Below are 22,110 nucleotides of genomic sequence, written 5' to 3' on the forward strand. Positions count from 1 at the left end.
GCATCATCTTTTCTCTCTCTCTCTGTGGCTCAGAGCAGAGTTCAGTGCTCATCTCATACTAAATAAGTAGACAGAATTGGAAACTAGTCATTTGATGCTGTTGGTTTGCTCACCGTGTTTGGATTATCATTAAATGCATTTTAAAAGCTTAAGCCTGAGCATTAATTGAACCAAGGAAAGGGCTCTTCATAGAAAATGTGGTATGCTTGTTTATTCATTTAAATAGTGTCCGGTTTTATGGAACCCCTTTGAAGCCAGATCCTCAAACTTCACATTTCATAGCCTGTGTAAAGGGGTCTCGATTAAGAGACAGAACTAGAATACCTAGCTAGGGCTATTGTTTAGGACTTTTAAGGTTTCTATTTTTAGGTTTCATTAGTAGTCATCTCTAGCTATGCTCTCCTCAACCGCTGTGACACTGGACCATAGGTGTCATGGCAGAACATGGTCACTGAATAGACTCTAGAAATTTCTACAGTCTTAATGTGGGGTAGAGCTGGCTGAAATTAAGTTGTTTAGAGTAGTGGAGGGGACAGCAATCCACAAAATCCTGCGTTGTGGAAGATGGAAGTTCATCAACAGGTTATAGAAATCCTACATCCTAATCCTGTGTCAGAGTGTTCCTCCTTACCTACCTCACCAGCAAGCAGTGACAGGAGGGCAAGTCTTGTCCTGCTCGGGAGCTACAGGGAAGAATCTTTAATTACTTGTTTTCTAAGAATGGGTAATGTTTTGGAGGGTGAAGCAGGTTGTCATAAGGCATTGCTGAACGCAGATAATGATGTTATCTTAGCTTTTACTTCTGTCTGTTCACAGCTTCTCCAGAAACCCCAGAATTTTGCAGCCCCTGAGGCAAAACTTTGAGCTCTTTAGTTATTTTGCCTTTTGGCAACAATTAACTTTGTGTGGGTTCGCCTGCATCAGAGACAAAGTGCTCAGCCAAATTCTAGCTTTTCCACGCTCGTGGATGCTTTCTCTGCCATCAGTGATGCTTTATGATAGGCAAAGTGGTTCGTGTGCGTATGTTTTGATGAGACATAATTGAATCTATAATAAGATACTGCTTTAAAAGGGTGGCTGGAGGAATATCTTAATCATCACATCCTCAGATCTAACAGGACTTGGCCTTCTTACGGAATTTCGCCAGAGTCCCTTCATTATGTCCGTACAGGTAGGATGAACTCCAAACCAGAGCATGTTGGCAGTGAGGTAGTGGCCCACTTCTCGTTAATATTATTCTCTGTCCCAACACATATGAGGCTTGACAGACATGCTTTCTCTTTGAGAAGGGGAAAGTTGCCTTTCAGGCAATAAATAAACTTGAAAAGAATTCATATTCAGTATATATTGGTTATGGGACGGAGTATTTGCTGGGAGCTGGTGAATGTTGTTCCTTTAGATATGGGTATGTGTTGATTTTTTAAACTCGTTCTGGCCAAAGTGACGCAAGTAAAATGTTTCATGATTGTAAACTGGGGTGTATTGCTTTGAAGTATGAGTGTGAAGCGTGATCTACGAGGCATTGAAATAGTTGTTCCAAGGCCATTCAAAATGGACAACTACATATTTCTTATTTTGTTCTTTAGAATTGTCCATGATGCAAGTTAAGTAAGGTATTTTTCTTACAGATCTGGGACTTGCTACTGCTGGATGCAATTTCCTAGACTAGTAGGACCACACTCAGAACTCCTGCAGCTGTAGAAGACATTAGGTGAAGATCACAACTGATGTTATCTTAGTGATAAGAGGCCAGAATCTGAATATGATGGCTAGCTAGGATTTTCACCAGTTGAGCGCACTATATAGTGCTATAAATCAGGTAAACTATACTGCGTATGTAGCCCCTGAAGAAATACATGGCGATGGTACAACTCAGACAACAATTATTAGGCCGCTGTGAGACTGTAGCAGCAGTGGCGCGAGCTGAGATGTCATCCTCAGGCTGTTCCACTGTCACAGTCCTGTGCCAAGTTGACCATGGGCGCGCAAGAAAATCTGCATCTCAGGGTTTATTTCAGTGCAAAAGTCATAATAGAGATTAAAATCCCAATTGAGATCAGCACCTACTCCAAACTTCCATTGCCCTTATTTCTCATAGTACTAAGGCTAACACCTCGTTCACTTCTAACTCTTATTATTTTTCTTGTTGGTATTTCCCTTGGATAAGAATAGTGTTGTCTAGTCAACTTTTACCTGTGCTGTTTTGATTTAGTTGTGTCTTGTGGTTTTAATTCACTAGTGCAGCATTTCAGTAATTTGCTTTAAAATTACTGAATAGAAATTGGATTTTTTATGCTTTGTTTAGAGCAATTATTTTTCATTCCCAGGTCTGCATGTCGGGTCTGATTTGTCTGATCAGTGCCAAATTCATTTGACAATGACTAAAAGCATTCTTGGTGTGCTTGTTGCTGGAAAACAAATGGGACTGTCCAGTACCTTTAGCTTATAGTTTTACACAGCACAACACATCTACATGCTAGTGTGGGGAACTAGCACTGGTTTTAATTAACTTGCAGTATTCCTATGTGCTTGCCCCATCTGGAGTGATCCCTAGAGCGCAAGTTGTGGAGTTTGATGAACAACTCTTTTGGCCCAGAATGCAAGTTTAGAGGGAAATCTTTATGTAAACATTGTAGAAAACCATGGAGTCTACATTTTGCTCCTGCTGAGAAAAATAAACTCTTTTTGCTCTCATATTAGTGTATCTTCCTGTGTGCAGGAAAATGCAGTGAGAGTATTTTTAGCTGCTTTTGTCTGAAGGGTAAAAAGAGAAAAGGGAGGAGGAAAGAGCTGAATTTTGAGTCATTTTGCTTTAAAGAATGTTTTCCTTTTTTTAAACAATATATTTGCAAGACTAATTCCCTTGTCAGTAAACATCAAAAGCTCAACTACTGCCAACAAAAACACTATAAGATAAAATAATACAAAGTACATTCTCTTTAGTGAAGGAGCAGGGCTTGTTAGATGGCACTTCAGAAACACATGGGATGATCACACAGTCTTAGAATAAGAGAAAGCATATATTTTACACATCAATATGTTTGTTTGGGGCATGCTTTGCGAAGCGTTGCATGCAAGCTGAGTTTCATGCATTTACAAAGTGTCATCAGCTGATTCATTGCTGAATAAGATATTAGAAGACTTGAATCTACCCCAAGGAGTTTGCAGTCTCGTTGTAGTACTGACAAACACAGTGTCTAGGGGGGAAGAGGCAGAAGCCTTCCCTTCCTTCAGCTTAAGTTTCCATTGTATTTCATGCACGTAGGCTTCAGCGCAGAGTACAGGAGATGCTTTTACTAATGCCAGTATCTTGCATAGAGAACTACTGAAAGGCTTCACAGGGTAAGATGTTTGGGATGCATCACATAGGAAGGAGAGAGGTGCTCCGTTCAGGAAGTAAATGTTAATATTAAATATTTATGCAGATGAAGACTAAGGAAAAATAAATTGATATACAGGTGTCTGAATGATTTCCCATTAAATTACAATGCACCAAAATGGAGATATTCATGGTAAGATAATAATCTTTGTTTTTCTATTTTGAAACTGAAATCTTAAAGTCATATTCATTGGGCTTCTAATGAAGTTTTTGTTAGCAAGTATAAGACTGACACAGCCAATATTGCTAAACTCTAGAATTTAATTATAAAGCTATTAAAAAGATAAATGTTTTTAATTTTTCATTTATTTTAATTTGAAAGTGGTTTTAGTATATTTTTTTAACTTTCATACATTCAATGTTTTTTTCCATCAATGGTAAGGACTAAGTAAATGTGAAGTTTTTAATGAGATCATATTTGAGTGCAGTCTCTACTGCAAGAGCTGGAAGAACCAAATATACTAAAAGTGGGCAAATAATTGACTAAACAACAATGAAAAAAATAATTGGCTTTCTGGTTAAGCTATCTGTAGAAATAGTCACCATATGTCTTCCTTTAATAATTAAAAACATTTTGCTTTTCATCCCTGCAGTTTTGAGACTCTTGCCTCCATGGCCAGCCAGCGCTGCCTGTGTTCTCTGTTGCGCATGCTCTTGCACAGGGAAGTCACTCGGTCGTAGTCCCCCTCAAGATTTATGTGAGATAACACAGATTACACTGTGAGCCGTGTAAAATCACAGGTTTACAAACTGCCCCCGTTTGTCAAAGAATACATTTACACAAGCTTTACATGAACAGGAATTCATTACCAAACCCCAGACATGAGGTTAAGCAATATTTACACCATTTGCAGTTTAAGCAAGTCATTTTTAGCTTGACCTTACCTGGTCAGGAATAATCAGTTGAATTCAGCTGATGTTCACCTCTGTGAGTACAAAATGAAGCACAGTTAGGGATTTATTGTGTGGGCTATAATTAATGTGATGTTAGCAGCCCTCCTTTTAGCCTTGTAGTGGAAATGGTGAGGGCTAATTTTGAATGTTCCCTGGGGAAAATGTGGCATTGGGAGTACATAAAGATGTAACTTTGAGCATTTTCCCCTGAGCTTCATCCTCCAGCTGCTGAACAGTAACTTTGAGTCCAGTGTAAAGCTGGGGGACGTCAACAGGAACATCTTCATCAAATGCAGCACATTTGGATCGGGTCTGACTGGATTTGTTCTCTTAAGACTTTGCATTTGACAGAGAAGTTGGTCTTCACACTGTCTTCGTCCTCACCATCTCCTGAAAAAATAGCTAGCTATAAAACATCAGGGTGCAGTAGGTGTAGTTTCTGTTCCATTTCTTTGGTGATCTTAGCTGCCCCAACGTGTGCAGAGGTAGTGTGAGTCCCAGAGGGCGTGATGAGATGTGCGACACGGAACGAGCATCCCGCGCTCTTGGATCTGATCTCGTTAAAGATGTCCCTGCTTACTGCAGGGGGCTTGGACTAGATGACCATTAAAGGTCCCTTCCAATCCAAGACATTCTATGTTTCTATGATTATGCTTTTTCTGATAACACAAGCACCAGAAATGAAAGATCTAAATAGAAGAGAGGGCAAACAAGAGTGCAGAGGCACTGACTGATCGGGCTAAAACTGCTGCAGTTGGAAATTGCAAAAGACAGGATTTCTGACGAAATCGTAGGTACTTGCAGAGAAAGGGATTTCTGAAGGTTTTACAGTTCCTGTGCTAAAGGAAGTGCAGTATCAGTAATACGTATTTTGCAAAAAGGATTGCCGCTCTTTAGAAATGAAGTCTGGTTTTAAAGGAGTGACATGGGATTCCTTGTTCTTTGGCCCTTGTTGGAGAGAAATTCTCATGGTGCAAGCCTCACCTGTCAGGTTTTAAGCCAAGAAATAAACATTCATGTCTGGCATTTCATTACAAAATCTGCTTGTCTCACCTGTATAAAGTGACCTAACTTAGGAAAATGAAAGAGGATCCAGAACTTACTTTCTAGTCCAAAAATGAGCTTCCAGGCCTCTTAACTTGCAGACTTTCAGCATATAAGTAGATACGAATTCTGTCACTGCATTTTGGTGCTGAAGTGTGAAAACACCTGCAATTTATGCCATGTCCTGGGATGACACTAGGTGTAAATAAATCACATAGAAACAGCGATTCAGGGCAATGCCATCTCCACACCTCCCCTGGGGGAAGCCACCCTTGAGGCGTGTTCTGGGTCAGACTTCAGGAGCTGTATTTATTCATTAAGCCACATTGTTTCTGTGGGAAGCCAGACTTTCCAGTCCGTACCCACTAATCAAAAGAAATGAAGAAAAGCACTGTCCCAGCACTTAGATAATTCTGGCAGTAATCATCGTTTTTCAGCTTTGGACTTGGTCTTTTAATAAAGGTATCTTTGGGTTTCTGCCAGAGGGGTAACTGATGGACGCGTGCCTGCAGCCTGCAGAGGGTTGGTGCAGGGCCAGCCCTGCTCCCCGCCTGCAGCCACTGCCAGGCTGGCAGAAAGGGAAGGAGCTGTCTGGGGGAAGCTTTGTCTCATTGTCCTTCAAAATTTGTCATTAAGCGGGGCCAGAAATTCTGTGGGCAGGCGTGGGGAAAGAAGGGAGGGGGAGTGTGGAGAGGAGCTGGCAATGAAGCAGGGAGAATTTAGGAATGTGTTAGGGTGAGAGCCTTCCTCCGTTTGCAGGGATTCAGCCTGAGTACGGTCACCCAGAAATAGGTGCAGGCGAGGCTTGGCCTCCAGTTCCAAATATTCTTCGTGTTGTCAGTTAAGACAAGCAGCATAGATGAGGTTTGGGAAAGAAGCTGGAAAATACTTAGTCATTTTGATTTCTGTACTCAAGATTGTTGGCAAAACTCCTACATATTTCCTCACTGAGGGTGTTTATCTCGGAGCAGTGTGTCTTTAGTACCCCCTTCCAAAGTAACCTTTAGCACCCCGGCTCCTCTCCTCCTAGTGCCTCAGGCACAATGCACAAGCACAGGATGTAACCCCGTGTTCTCAAGCCGGTGTACCTGCTGGTCCAGGGAGCTGAGCACTCCAGGGACCCTTAGACCAGAAGAACCCGGGTTAGCAAACGGTGTCTGGACCTGAATCCGCAACGGCCATTTGTGTGGGCTGGGGTAACTGAAACAGAGTTACAAGGAGTGCCGGGTAGTCAGAGAGAAAGACAGATCTCAGCAGAGCTTGTGTGTAGCTCCAGTGCGTGCAACAGGCAAGTGTAGATTAAGTGTCTGTTCTGGGAGTCTGACTCGCAATGCTAGCCATTGCCAGGAATTTACAAAAGCAAAATTGGCAGCATATACAGAAACAACTATTTCCCAGATTATGCTAAGTAAGGGTGCAATTAAGCACATGAGGCTGTCATATTCGTGCCTATGTTCTGCCAGCTTCTGTGGGCACAGGGAGCGCATTCATGCAAAGGGCAGGTGTGGAAATACTGGTTTTCTGCAACCCGTGTTGCTCCAAAGAACCTGGAAGCAGCTTGTTCAGCACAGGAGGGAAATCTGTTGGCAGCACCATTCAGTATGCTGAATCATAACTTCCTCCTGTTTGTCTAGTAATCCAAAATGTCTTCTAGGAAAAATGAGACAGACAGGTCTTGCATTCCAACTCCTCTGAGGAAAGACATTTCCACTAGAAAAGAAAATTCATGTCTGTCTTTATACTTTGAAAGAAACTATCATTACTATTTCCAGATCAGTTGTAAACTGTATTTGTATCTTCTGATTTTTTATTAATGCAAGACTAAAATGCCACCAGCATAAGTACTTATGGTATGTATTATCATGTGTCATCTTCCATTTTGACAGCCAACAAAAGAAGAAGAATCTAAGCAAAAGACATAATCATAGAATCATAGAATCGTAGAATCACAGAATGGTTTGGGTTGGAAGGGACCTTAGAGATCACATAGTTCCAACCCCCCTGCTGTGGGCAGGGACGCCTCCCATTAGACCAGATGGAAAGCATCCCTGCCCAAGTGGAAAGCGTCCCTGCCCGAGGTAGTGGCTATGCATATATAAAGCAATTTATTAAAGTCCACAGTACCAAAAAGGTAGTTGATTGCTCTCATGAAAAGTGATTCAAGGTTCAGTACATAACAAAAAAACATTAGTTTATGGCTGGGCAGTGATTTTTTAAATGCGTGGGAAGACTCTTAAGGACTATCCATGCCAAACTGCGTTGTGCTGCTGCCTCAGCCTAGCATTCAGTTCTTTAAAGTGCATGTTTATAAAATTACCCTTTACATGCAGCCTGCTGTGTGGTAGTTTTTAAGAGGCCCCGGAGCTCTCTGCAGTTAGACCAGCCACGCAGAAAATGCTGTCTACAGCGTGAAAAATAAGTAAACTCTGGGCCAAATTAAAATTGCCTAATATCAGTGGGGTTCAATATTGCAGTACTTTCTGTATGTTGACTTGCTTTGAAGTGAAATCTTGCAAGGGGTGTAAAGTTTACTGCCCTCCTCAACTGGTAAACAAGTATTACATTTTCGTCTTGCAGCATTCGGTTTTCTCTCATTTATCCTTGGGAGGGTTTGGTGGTGGTGTTGTAGTTGTTAAAAACTGAATGCTGTTGAGCAGGTTGTATGGATTCTTAGAAAAATGTTCTCCAGCTTCCTTCTGCTGTCATTTTGTAACTGCTGTGCCCTGGTGCTGGTTCCCTTCTGCCTTTCTCAGGTGTCTTGGTGCCAGTGAATGCTTTGCAGCTCTGTAGTGAATAGGTTGGGCAGCGTCTTATATGTCCTCCTGTATACCGAACCACGTGTGACTATCAGATGTGGGACTTATTTCATCTTCTCAAGTTGTGGAAATTAATTTTTTATCTGGAGGACCTAAGGGTCTTATGTGCACCTCCTGTGGAGTTAAGATATTTTTGCAGAAAGTTTCTGTACCTATTAATTCTCTTTATTTTTTTAACAAACAGATCAAGTGTAGCAATTGTACTGATCTCGTGTCCACTAAGGCTGTAGGAGAGCTGGCATTTCCCATTATGAGTTCTGGGCTTAGCTGCTCTGAAATCTTACTTTGAAGAACAATCCTGGTACACACACAGGATCACACAACAGGACTGGAACCGAGTCCAGAGAGAAAAGTAAGAGTAGCTGATGAGCTGGGGTCTTGGGGAGGCGAATGCAGAAGGGACAGGGCATGACCAGATGCATGCCACAGGGGACAGGAGCAGCAGGTTGGGAGCCTGGGTCATGCCTGCCCTGCAGGTATCTCCCATGGCAGAAGGTTCCTAAGCTGTAATTATCAGTTGCCAGTTGCCAGCTGATTTCTAAGAAATACACTGAAAGGAGTTTGGATCTATCCCCCGTGTTGGTGGACAGCATCTAGGGCTACAACTGGAACAGGCAGTTACTCCATTATTTTCTTTACTTGGTAGTCTCAGTGGGATTGAAACCACGAGGGGATCCATGCAGCTCTGCATGGTGGAGTGTGGAGGGAAGAGTCAAGAAACATTTAAAACAATTCCAGCTATGAATGCCTTGGAAATGACATACAGAAGACTCCTTCATGAGTGTCAGTGCTACTAAAATAAGAGTTTCAGGTGGCCAAGGGTGTCCTGCTCTTATAGAAAGGTTTTGGCCATGCCATCTTCACGGTACCCTGTATCATTTCTTAAGAGGTAAAAAAATAGGAAGTCTCACAGTACTCTGGAGTTCACGGAATCACAGAATCATGGAATTTCAGAGTTGGAAGGGACCTGTAGAGATCATCTAGTCCAACTCCCCTGCTAAAGCAGGATTGCCTGGAGCACGTTACTCAGGACTGCATCCAGGCAGGTCTTGAAAGTCTCCAGAGAGGGGGACTCCACAACCTCCCTGGGCAGCCTGTTCCAGTGCTCTGTCACCCTCACCGTAAAGAAGTTTTTCCTCATAGAGCTGAGAATTTTGATTCTTATTTAGTGGGAAGGTGGATCTGGGAGGCAGAGCAGCAATCCATCCAGTCACTGCAGTGCCTGTTTTAGTCTGGAGCATCTTAACATAGCTGCAGTGAAACGGGGCTTAGTCACAGCTGGTTTAACCGCCTAAGTACTTAGCTTCTCACAGAGGTTTGCCAACCAGTCCAGACTTCTGTCCTGCCGTAACTAAACACCTAATAGTAGTTTAATTAAAGCAGAAGTCTTTTGTGCATAGTGGTTTATCTCTGTAAGGATCATGCAATGTCAGGAGAACTGGAAGATGGACATGTTCTATATCACGAGACTACTAAAAAAAATGACTGTCTTAAGAGGTAGGACAGCATAAAAATACTCTCTAAACCTCAGTAAGTGAAAGATGAGTTCCTGCTCTTCATTTCAAAAAACAAAGCGCAGTATACGCTGTAATACGTGTTTGATAGATTCGAAGCCAGTGAAGACCACCTTTTTCACACAACCTCTGATAACTATATTACAGACAACTTTTGAAACCAGTAATTTGTTCATTCATTAGAGTACGAAACTTGCATTCTGAGTAACTGATAGGATTGATAGAAGAAATACAGGCAGAAGATGTTTCTCAGTGAGGTGCGCCATTCTTCCAGATTGCAGTATGATGCAGAATTGTATCTGTGCTCCAGATCTGCTGACCTGTCCTGAGGTAAAAATCTATCGATGAACACAGGTCATTGGGGTCCAAACTTTGAGAGTATTCTGTGCAAAGGAGATGGGTTTTTACCTGCAGAATCTGTTGGGCAGACTGAGGCAATTGTGGGCCCATGGAAGAGACACGGCCTTCTCAAATCACACAATGCCAGTATCTGGCTAGGTTTCACTCCTGGCCTTCAGGACAGCTAGTTTGCCATTTCTACTTGATACTGGATTGTAATTTTGAGCAGCGGGCTGTGGATAGAGTGCAAAGAGAAATATTCTTTGGGTACATAAAAGTAGATAAATAGGAAACAAAAATGTATCTCTGAAAGCTAATTTTTTTTTTAATGGCTGTGTTTTTTAAATAACGCTATATTTCTTGGGAAAATGTATCCAGATGGGAAGGTAGTTGTTTTTCATGCATGTTTTTAAGTCCTGAAGCTGGCTGATGCATCTTTGAGTTGCATTTCTTGAAACTAATAGCGTGACTCATGGGAACATGCAATAAGAAAGGTCAATGGATTTCCAAGTTTGAAACTGCATGACTGTGAGTGATGCAATATGTGATATTCTTAGTCCTGAAAAAAAGGAAAAGCGAGCAATTCACACAGTCTCTACATGAATATTTGTTTAACTTTTGCAACCCACTGCTTGAAGTGTAGGATCTTTTTTTCTCATGCAAATCTAAGCCACCCACAGCTTCAGCAGAAGAGCCCCACTGCTTAAAAAAGTCCACTGTGATAATTTAAGTCATCAGCATTATAATGCTTTATGGGTTTAGAGAAATGAGGTCAGTTCATGCACAGTAGGAAAGAGTGCAACAGGGATTCCAGTTGTAGGTGCTTATTGTAAATGCAAATGGTTTCTTCTTTAAATTCCTTTTCAGGGAAGTTATGCTAATTTTTCACATCTCATGTTTGAGTGTAATTCAGTAAGAGTGGCAGTGCCTTCCTCACTGGCATTTTTTGAGTCTCCTGGTTTCTCTTAATAGAGAAGTTATAAATCTTTTAAAAGGAAAGATAAGGATGGGAAAGAAGATATGCTATAAATGCCTTGCAGCATATAAAGAAATGTTTGCAGAGCTCAGTGGGGATGTATTGTTAGTCAACCTAGTCAACTCAACAGTTGACTAAGCCCAGAAGTCTCTGAAACAAAGATTGCAAGTGTTTGGTGGCATTTGTTTGTGGGGCTAAGACACTTTTCCAAAACATTTGCATTCATTCCTGTAATGAAGAAGAAAATTACTTCCAGATACTTCTTAATAGCTACTGAAGCCCTAGAAAGCAGTCTGAACTTTGGAATGATTTAAAAAAAGAAGCAGGCAGGAGAGGGCAGAGAGAGGCAATATCATCAGATGATATTGACTTGCATTTTAACACTGCGGGTAGCAGACAGCAGATCAGGAGAGAAAAAAGAGTGTAAGTTGTCCCTAATATTTGCTAGAATGGCATCCTATAAATTATTATAGGCCAAGGGATAAGGGTTGCACTTGAATCTTCTACCCAGCTCTAACATGACCTCAGATAATTTACTTACTAGCAATAGTTAGGTTTAATTTACTAACTGTATCATAGAATCATAGAATGGTTTGGGTTGGAAGGGATCTTAAAGATCATCTAGTTCCAACCCCCCTGCCGTGGGCAGGGACATCTCCCACTAGACCAGGTTGCCCAAAGCCTCATCCAGCCTGGCCTTGAACACTTCCAGGGGTGGGACATCCACAACTTCCCTGGGCAACCTGTTCCAGTGCCTCGCCACCCTGACGGTAAAGAATTTCTTCCTAATTTCTGATATAAACCTCGTCCTTTCAGTTTAAAACCATTACACCTCATGCTCTCACTACACTCCCTCACAAAGAGTCCCTCTCCAGCTTTCTTGTAGACCCCTTTAGGTACTGGAAGGCCATTATAAGGTCTCCTTGGAGCCTTCTCTTCTCCAGGCTGAACCAGCCTGTCCTCACAGGAGAGGTGGTCTAGCCCTCTGATCATCTTTGTGGCCCTCCGCTGGACCCGTTCCAACGGGTCCATGTCCTTCCTGTGCTGAGGGCTCCAAAGCTCGATGCAGTACTCGAAGCGTGGTCTCACCAGAGCACAGTAGAGGGGCAGAATCACCTCACTCAACCTGCTGGCCACGCTTCTTTTCCCAGAATCACAGAATGGTTCAGGTTGGAAGGGACCTTAAAGGTCATCTAGTTCCAACCCCCCTGCCCTGGGTGGGGACACCTCCCACTAGACTAGGCTAGCACAGGATGCGGTTGGCTTTCTTTTCTTTTTCTTTCACATTGCTGACTCATGTTGAGCTTCTCATCAACCACCACCCCCAAGTCCATCTCCTCAGGGCTGCTCTCAAGCCATTCTCTGCCCAACCTGTATGTGTGCCTGAGATTGCTGTGACCCAGGTGCAGGATCTTGTACTTGGCGTTGTTGGACTTCATGATGTTCACATGGGCTCACATCAAGCCTGTCCAGGTCCCTCTGGATGGCTTCCCTTCCCTCCAGCGTGTTGACCATGCCACACAGTGTGGTGGTGTTGGCATACTTGCTGAGGGTGCACTCAATCCCACTGTCCATGTCGCTGACAAAGATGTTCAACAGCAGTGGTCCCAGTCAGTACTGACCCCTGAGGAACGTCACTCATCACTGGTTTCCATTTGGACGTCGAGCTGTTGACCATAACTCTTTGAGTGCGGCCAGCCAGCCAGTTCCTTATCCACTGAGTGATCCATCCATCAAATCCATGTGTCTCCAATTTAGAGACAAGGATGTTTCGTGGGACAGTGTCATACGCTTTCCACAAGTCCAGGTAAATGATGTCTGTTGCTCTCCCCTTATCCACCAACACTGTAACACCATCTTAGAAGGACACCTGATTTGTCAGACATGACTTGCCCTTGGTGAAGCCATGCTGGCTGTCACCAATCACTTCCTTATTTTCCATGTGCCTTAGCAGAGATTCCAGGAGGATCTGCTCCATGATCTTGCCAGGCACTGAGGTGACGCTAAGCGGTCTGTAGTTCCCCGGGTCTTCCTTTTTTCCCTTTTTGAAAATGGGGGTTATGTTTCCCCTTTTCCAGTCAGTGGGAACTTTGCCAGACTGCCACGACTTTTCAAATATAATGGAAAGCGTCTTGGCAACTTCATTCGCCAGTTCCCTCAGGACCCGTGGATGGATTTCTTCAGGTCCCATGGACTTGTGTACCTTCAGGTTTCTCAGATTGTCTCAAACCTGAAAGTAAGTATAGTGTCTGCACTTTTTTTGAGGAAATAACATAAATAACCGCAAATTACTGTCACCGTCTGCATCTGTAATTGTGTAAATTGAAAAAGGGGGTAGACTTCTTATTATGAGACTTCTGCTTTTCATGTTTGTAAACCAGAGTGCTGAATGCAAAAGTAACAGGAATATATGCGAGACTTGCAGTGCTGGCTGAGGGATATTTACTTCATGAGCCAGTGAACAAAGCAGAAGGAAAAAATCATGAGGACACTTTAACCAGCGACTAATAGAATGCCATTCCAATACGTCCTCCCACCAGGAAAACCTGTACTGACCTCTTTCCAGCCAGGAATTTGAAATTTCTGAGGATACAGAACAACTCTGAGAATTCAACAGTTTCTCCCCACCCCACCCCACCCCCGTTATGGTACAAAGAAAATACATACAGTATCTTTACTTTTGCTCTGATACCCATAAACATACCGACACACAGACACACATACACACATATATACATATATATATATATATAAATAAAAAATGGCATATATATGACACACTGAAAAAGAATTTCCCCTTATCTCAGGGTTTTTCAACTTATGATCGTTAAACAGGCCTGAAAATGGGATTTTTATATATCTGATTGAAGTAATTGCACAAGAAAGTGAAGAGAAGGAACGCACCAAGAACTATACGCTTATCAGTGATGGCTGGAATATAGTACTGAAATTGGAGGGGCACTCTAAAAGACAGAAGATGGAGGTGAGAAGAGGAAGTCAGAGACTGATACCAAAGGCAAAGCAGAAGAACTAGAACAGGGAAAAAATCTGGTTTAAATATTACAGTAGTAAGGTAGTCTTAAAATAGATTTTTGGCTAGACAAGAGACATGCAAGAGGAGTGGGTGTAGTAACACAGAAAAGAAAAAAAAAGACCTAATTGCTTGATTTCTTCAGGCATATATCCATCGTGCCAAATTCAGCCACATTTCTCTGAATTTTCTGGCATCTGAAATAAATGCTGATATTCTGGCTTCCCCCATTTAATGTTGTGTCTCTCCCTAAATACCATCTAAACACACGTTCCTGCTTTTGTTCTTCATTTTCCCTCTTCTGTTAAGGTATTTGTGACAGATTTCCACCTCTTTCAGGTGAAAAACATTCAGGCAGAACATAATACATATATATGGGTAAATATTGACTTTGGGGTTTTGTGGATATTAAGATTTACAATTCCTTAATGTCAACTTTGACATTCAGGTTTTCTTAGGATCTCTGTGCTTCTCAGGACAATCTTCATTATTTACCACAGAGTTCAGTGTTAAAGCACATATTATTTAATTCTGTAACTGTGCTATTTTCATGCACATACACTGGATTTCTGTGAAAACCATTCTTCTGAAATCATGAAAATGTGTTGTAATGTCCAACTTTCTCTAAAAAAAATTAGTTAGGTAGAAAGGGGTTACATGTATTTGCTATGCCGAAGTGGGATATCAGTGTGGTGCTGTACGCAGAAATTTGAATTAACATCATTGCTGGGATACAGCTACATTATTTCTGGTGTGCTTTAAAGCTTTGCATTTAGTTGCATCATCTGATGCTTCAGCTCTGAACTCATCAAGTGGCTGATGGATGTGTTTGTAAAGGCTTGGATGGTAACTTTATACGCAACGATAAACCCACTGTTGTACTTAATGAGGTCAGTGAAGCAACTGGAAAAGAAATACATAATTCTGTAGCATGGGTTTGTAAGCATGGTACTGCCTGGGCTTTTTAAGTTTAATGAAGCAGCTACTCAGCTGCTGAATATTCTTGTTAAATAGTCTCAGCATGGATTTTAAAAGTAAAATGTTGCTGATACCATGGTCTCCTTGGAGAGTCCGTGGCTCTTATTCTCTTAAATAGTCTGCATCTTTTATGTGTTAATGGTTTTGAAATCAGCCATTTGCTTCATTTTCATTGTAAATGAGGGGCAGAGTCTGATTTCCTTCCCCATTCTCTGAACACTATATATCCCCTGTAAGCTGTCTCATCAGCCTCCAGTTCGCTCTCTGGGGCATGCATGGTCTGAAAATAGCTGAAATAATCCTGTAAAACAAACACTTTGCCAAGTGTTTTCCTGTTTTAGATGCCTTTCTAAGAATATAAATCCCTATGTGAAAACTTGCATGGTACAAGTGGTCCAGCACCTCCATCACATCTTTGCATGCTGCAAAGTCGTGCTGCTGAAGACGTCCATTCAGGAGACTTCAGAAAGTTATCACTGCCATTTGCGCAAATCCAGTGAGATCAATTTACAAGATTTCTTTTAAAGCCCAGAGAAATATCTCCGTTTAAAAGAATAGATTAATGGTTAATTTTTAAAGACTGTTTCCTGCTGCAGTACTGGTACTGCGCAAATAACGGTGTCTGATGCAAACGCTTTTTTTGAGGGTTAAATGCCGTGCAGGTGAATGTGCCTGATTTCAACACGTGGATATCATAGTAGTAACCTGTAGGATTTACACGTGACTGTAGCCAAGGGTCTTGAGGCATGCTAGGAGGTCTTTGCCCCCTTTTGTAGGGGGATTAATCCATCCCGTAGGTATGTTGTTCGTGACTGACCTGGAGAGGAAGCCTGCCGGCACATAGCCTGGTCTTCTGCCTGTTGAATCACACAGCCTCCTCTCCCAGACAGGCACACCCAGCAAGGAACAGCGTACAAAGGAATCAGGAATTTACATTCCCAGGCTCTTTGTTACCAGACAACCTGTGCTTTCCAGTTACCATGGTTGAAAGCATCATGCAAAATACAGCGTAAGCGATGGAAGTACGAGGAAAGCAGAAAAGAAAGGCACAGGCAAGCTGTGATTTCTGTCTCACCTTGTGGCATAAATTATTACTGCACACAGGCTGTTATTAAGTGAGTCTGTGTGACAAAAAGACCTGTACAGGATTATTTGCTGGGTCTGTGCTTTGCCATGGGTTCATGTTGGAAAGCACTTGGCAGCAGTGGAGTGTTTTCAACAAGGGATTTGGAGCTTATCGGCTGCTTTCTCCTCAGATTTGTAACTTTCCCTGTTGGTGGACTTGGGCAGCCTTTAAGTTCAAAAGCGCACAAGGTGAAGATTGTATGTTCCTTGTTCCTTTGCAGCATTTGAGGTGGGGGGGTAGGGGGGGAGGGGGGAGGCAAAAAGGTTCAGTCTTTCCGTTTATCACTTCTGACTTTAGGAGTCTGCAGAGAAAAAAAGCAGCGCAGTGGCCCCGGCTTGCTGTTTCTGAGACGTACAAGCTGTTTTTCCACGACACATAGCGCTGCAAGCTTACTCTCCCTGCTGAGCGGGTTTCGAAGGGCTGGGGTGGGGAGGGAGGGAAAGAGAGGGATGTTTTTTCTCCCGCCTGGTATCCATCAGTGCGGCGGAGTTGCAGACAGGGAGGGACGTGCCCCTTCCCTCCACCCCACCGCCCTCTCCTCCCTTCTCCCTAGATGGGGACCCGCCACCCGCCGCCATGAGGACGAGCCGCTGCAGTCACCTGCCGGGAGTCCCGCCGGAGCGCCCGCGCCTGCCGGCACCCGATGGCAAGACCCTGCCCGGCGGCAGCAGCGGTGGCCCAGCCAGCAGCTGCCCGCAGTATGTCATGCAGGTGTCGGCCAAAGATGGGCAGCTGCTCTCCTCCGTCGTGCGGACGCTCGCCACGCAGAGGTACGTGGGGGGCGGTGGGAAGGGTGGGCTGGAGTGAACCCTCCCCAGCTGCCACCCGCAAGTCCCACAGGCGCTTGAAGGGAAGGTGTGGTGGTGTGCTTTGTGAAGGCTTACCATGGTGCTCTTGTGATTAAACCTTCATCCTAACTTTGCAATGATTATGCTACATATGCAATTAAGCCCTCACCATTACACTCAGTGAAGAAGGGGGAAGCAAGCTGTCTAGGGATCCTGCTGCTCAAGTGCGCCAGCTGCAGTAATTTGCCCTGATGCGTAGCGGGAGGCTTCAGCGCGTGCTGGCTGGCATGGGATGCCGTGTTTAGCCCACGTGCTGCTGCCAGCACTTCTGTGGCACGTTGCCTTCATGCTTCCCAAGCCAGCGTGCTGAGCGGCCAAACAAGCTATTTCTAGCAGGGACGCACACAGAAGTGTTGCTGCTTCAGCCATCGTCTAAGTGACTGAGAGTGGCTCTTTCTGCTGTCAGTTTAGAATGGCAGATTATTGGTGAAATATGCCCTTCAAAACACTAGCCTGCTTCAGGCTGGCTTTGTTTTCATAGAATCATAGAATGGTTTGGGTTGGAAGGGACCTTAAAGATCATCTAGTTCCAAGCCCCCTGCCATGGGCAGGGACACCTCCCACTAGACCAGGCTGCTCAAAGCCCCATCCAGCCTGGCCTTGAACACTTCCAGGGATGGGGCAGCCACAACTTCCCTGGGCAACCTGTTCCAGGGTCTCACCACCCTCATAGTGAAAACTTCCTTTCTAATATCCAATCTAAATCTACCTTCTTCCAGTGCGAAGCCATTACTCCTTGTCCTGTTGCTACACTCCCTCATAAAAAGTCCCTCTCCAGCTTTCTTGTAGCCCCCTTCAGGTACTGGAAGGCTGCTATAAGGTCTCCCCAGAGCCTTCTCTTCTCCAGGCTGAACAACCCCAACTCTCTCAGCCTGTCCTCATAGGAGAGGTGCTCCAGCCCTCTGATCATCTTTACAGCCCTCCTCTGAACCCGCTCCAACAGCTCCATGTCCTTCTTATGTTGGGGTCCCTAGCGCTGGATGCAGTTTTCATTAGAAGCAAGAAAAAGGATGCATAAGGGTTTGGCCATATCCAGATTTGACACTTGGGTCAAAATTAAGTTCTACTTCACAGATGTGAAGCTGGGAAGACTGCATAGGTCTTGAAGTAGCCCTGGATTTTCACAAAACAGCAAACAATCCAATCCACTGCACTCGTGTGGAGAGTGAAATTATTAACTGCTGCTGCACACGTGATATGACAGCCTGAAAGGGCCTTTTCCCCTTTCCTTGTAGCAACTTTTTTAAACCCTGTACATTTTGTGCACTCGGATGTCTGTGCAGAGCATTGAGCACAACTTTATACTGTTTTACCAGGCAGATTGAAAGAAGCTGGCTGGCCTGTTTATGCTTTCCTGCAGCTACACTTGAGTGAGGTCTACCTGGGGCAGCCTGCAAAGAGCCAGAAGAGAGACAGAGGGAACAGTGGTGTGCCACCGTACGGTATCCACTAACGAGGTTTTGTCAGTGACAGTGACAAAACCTGCTTTTCTGAGGAGATCACCTGAGATGGCATATGTGGTAGGGAGAGTTTTTGTTTCCAAGAGGTCAGCCTTCTCTGCCTTGGCAGTCGGGGGCCTGAGTTGAAGCTGGGGTGAAGTGGATCCATAGTCCAGCAGCACTGGGGCTCACAGCCTGTTCCTGCTTTCCTACAGCTGCGCAAAGCCTGAACACCTTGGGAAGCCATGCCACTGCCTTCCTCTTTCCTGAAAGATTCCTCTGTAAAACAAAGAATCTCAGTAGTTAAAATCAGAGTTTTTAGGTTTTCACTGGCAAGAGGAGCACCTGTCCCCCTTTGACCATTAGCACCCACCACCAGGAAGGTGGGTGCTTTGGGGGGGGCAATGCAGGAGGAGCAGCCACAGGGAGCTGCTACACAAGAGGGGTGTGTTTGGCACAGTTCTCCTTCTGTTAATATAGCTCCTGGAGCTGCTTGTGGGATGTTGTCCCAAAGAGAGGGAAACCCTCCCCAGGGACAAGGGCTTACTGCCTGCACGTGCCTCCCTGAAGTGGTGGCCCTGCTGTCACACCAGTACAGGGCAAGGTGCTGTGGTTTCAGGTCCAGCACTCCTTTGCTGTTGATCACTGAAAACAGCTTACCCTGTAGGTCTGGGGATCTTTACTAGCATAAGAGATGCTATCCTGTAGGTCGGGAGAGGTGGCACAGATCATCACTAGCGTAAGAGGTGCCCAGCCGAGGCAGGTTTAAAACTTCCCTGATGCATTTAGAGATTTCTTGAAGGAAGCCCCCCTCCCCTACAGAAGAGGTATTTTAAACAAGAATACCAAAGCGCCTGCAGCCATTATGTTACTAGCCAGCAGCTTGGTGTGCTAACTACAGCGTAAAGTACGCAAGCTGCAAATGTTTCCCACATTGTTAATTCACGCCGTACAGAGAGAAGGAGAGGCGAGATCACAGCCCTGTATACCGACCAGCAGTTTTCTCTCCTCCTCCAGCAGCCCCTTCAATGACCGGCCGATGTGCAGGATCTGCCACGAGGGCAGCAGTCAGGAAGACCTTCTTTCCCCCTGCGAATGTACGGGGACCCTGGGGACCATTCACCGCAGCTGCCTGGAGCACTGGCTGTCATCTTCAAACACCAGCTACTGTGAACTCTGCCACTTCAGGTTTGCAGTGGAGCGCAAACCCAGGCCATTGGTGGAGGTCAGTACGTGGGGCACATCCCCAAAAGCTTCGCTTTAATGAGTGAATCGTGTTTGTTCTTATACAGGCATCGCAGAGCCTTTGCAGCTCTGCTGAAGCTGAAGCAAGCTGTGTGTTTTGGGCTTGGCAAGGTGAGGGCAGGGGCTCAGGGAAAGGGCAGGAATAACAAAGCCCTTATTTTGAACCAAATCAAAACAAGCCAGAAGAATGGGCTTGATGGGTTTGCTTTCCTGTAAATGTGAGTGAAGATTTGGGAAACAGGGTGCAGCAAATTCCTAGTATACGAGCCAGCTTGGTAGAGGATGGAAGAGAGGTAAGTAATAGTTTCTGTGGAACGTGAGGCAAGTGTATTAAATATGTGTCAGGAGTATTTTTTTTTCCATGTCTTTGAGAGAGAGGTAACAAACCAAGGAGCCTTGGAAACCTAGTTTCAATGTGAAGCCCACAAGAAGGAATTGTTCTTGCTCTGTGTCTGGCATCTTTAGCTATTTATGAGTGACCTTTTGGCCTCCTTTTGCCCATATACCAGACTCAACAGTGAATTGGACAACTGTTTCTCCTGTATCAATTAAAATTCAGTTTTTACAAACTGTAGATGCTTTAGTGGCTGCATGAAGTTTGACCATGAAGGTTGGGTTTTTTGGTCCTCAGGAAAAGAAAAAGAAAAAAGCTAGGATCACTGTCGTTACACTGTTAATGATCTTTCTCCTCCCCTGTTTTCATTTGGAAAAAAAAACCATAAAAAATATGGTTCATGTTGGAATTAAAAGTGAATTACAAATAACAACATTTTACAAAAGTAATGAGAAGCATCTTATTGTACCAGTTGGTGACACAGACGCTTACATGCTAAGCATGGTTTCAGGACAACACGTCCTTCCTGTGCATCTTCATTGTTCCTGTAAACTGTAGCAGAACTGGGTGAAGGAGGTAGGGTGTTAAAAATAAGGGGGAGGAGGGGCATATTGTTTTGCTCGTATTCACGGATGAGAGGATGCGGGATAAAACTGACTGCTTGGAAGTGGGTCAGGGGCCCATGCAGAGATGGGGTGAGCAGTTGTCATTGAAAACTACCAAAATTTTTTCATGCCGGATTAAGTTAGGCATGCGCATTTTGTGTCTAAGCCTAAAGTTGTCTTCATTCTTCCTTAGGATCAGCAAAAAAGACATACATGACACACTATGTAGCACAAGACCTGTAGTCTTGTCAAGCCTTAACCAGAGCAAGCCCAGGCCAGCTGTGTTTGATTGCCCCTGGCTTGTTTGGTGCTTCTAGCAGGACTCCAGCCTCTCCCAGGAAGCTGGTCCCAGTTTGAGAAATGCTGCTGTTGAGTGTTCTCAGGCTGTCAGCGACTGAGTAGCAAAATCTTTATGACTGAGCATTCTCCAGTGAAGATGATGACACCTTCATCCAGCCAGCTGCTCTGAGCCTGCGCCAGGCAGTTTTCAGTTGGAGTTTTGGCGCGAGGACGCTGCTGCTCTGAATTTGCCTTCTGAAGAGGAAGATAAGCGGTGCTGAGGCAGTGCAAAGTAAACAGTTAGATTTTAAGAGTCCAGCTTCTCCAAGCTGTTTCCTTGCAACAGCTGCTCGTGATGCTTGCTTTGCACAAATGAGACATGATGCTGTTCAGCGCTAACAACGATTGAAGAAATGGAAAGCGAAGCTAACCCTGCCCAGGCTGGGGGCGTCTGGTCGCTTGATCATTCCCTGATGAAGTGAGGCTTCTTTTTTGCAAAAGCAGTAATAAATAATAGCAACAACAATAATAATAACGATAATAATGATAAAGCTATCTTTTGTTTCTCAGCTGAGGACAAATGAGAACGAGGTGCAAGAACATTTCTGAAACATAGTACACATTGTTAATTGATGTTTTCTCTTTACTACCTAATGTTTTCTTGCTCCTCAGCTACCATACCCACAGTATTGTAGTGCAGTAGTAATTGCATGCAGTTGCAGAAAAGGTTGTAAAAAAAAGCAACTGGCTTTCTTGACCTACTTTTTGATCTTCTACAAGGAGTATGTTTTCGGTTTAGAAGGGAATTGAAGCTGTACTATTAAAGTTAAGAGCAGCAGAGGAAAAGAGTAACTAAGATGGGTTGTATGCAAGGGTACAAATTAAGCAGGAAGATACCAGTCAAACTTCTTGATTTCTGTTAGTATAATTTTTTTTGTCCTTAAAGTTTATACTTATTTAGTACACAGTGCTTTGAAATCCAAAGACATCTCCATGCAAGTAATTACATCAAATCTGAAACTTCCCAAAGCATGACTAAAGCAGATACAAGTTGCTCGATTCCTCCGTCTTCTGTGTCCTAAAAGCACCCTCCTCTCTGTCTCCCTGTTTTACCTAGGGTATGAGGGCACGGAGGGATGTGTATCAGGTATAGTAGGACCATCTTTTGCAAAAACCTGCTGTAATATTTGGATGAGTGACAAGCCAGAGTGGCCACCTGCTTTTAACTCCTGTGTGGGTTGGTTTGTTTGTGGGTTTTTGTTG

General features: G+C 43.9%; 1 protein-coding gene across 1 annotated transcript in view; it reads left to right on the forward strand.

Moving 5' to 3' along the window:
- The window catches only part of MARCHF3 (membrane associated ring-CH-type finger 3), an 84,104-nt gene that overhangs the window by 40,302 nt on the left and 21,692 nt on the right, over positions 1-22,110 (forward strand). Inside the window, exons 2-3 of the mRNA XM_074570476.1 lie at positions 16,651-16,867; positions 19,402-19,609. Of these exons, the coding sequence (XP_074426577.1) occupies positions 16,674-16,867; positions 19,402-19,609 (402 nt within the window). The 5' untranslated portion in view covers positions 16,651-16,673. The remainder of the gene's footprint in view (positions 1-16,650; positions 16,868-19,401; positions 19,610-22,110) is intronic.

This window comes from Larus michahellis, chromosome Z (assembly GCF_964199755.1).
Source record: "Larus michahellis chromosome Z, bLarMic1.1, whole genome shotgun sequence".
NCBI classification, from domain to species: Eukaryota; Metazoa; Chordata; class Aves; order Charadriiformes; family Laridae; genus Larus; species Larus michahellis.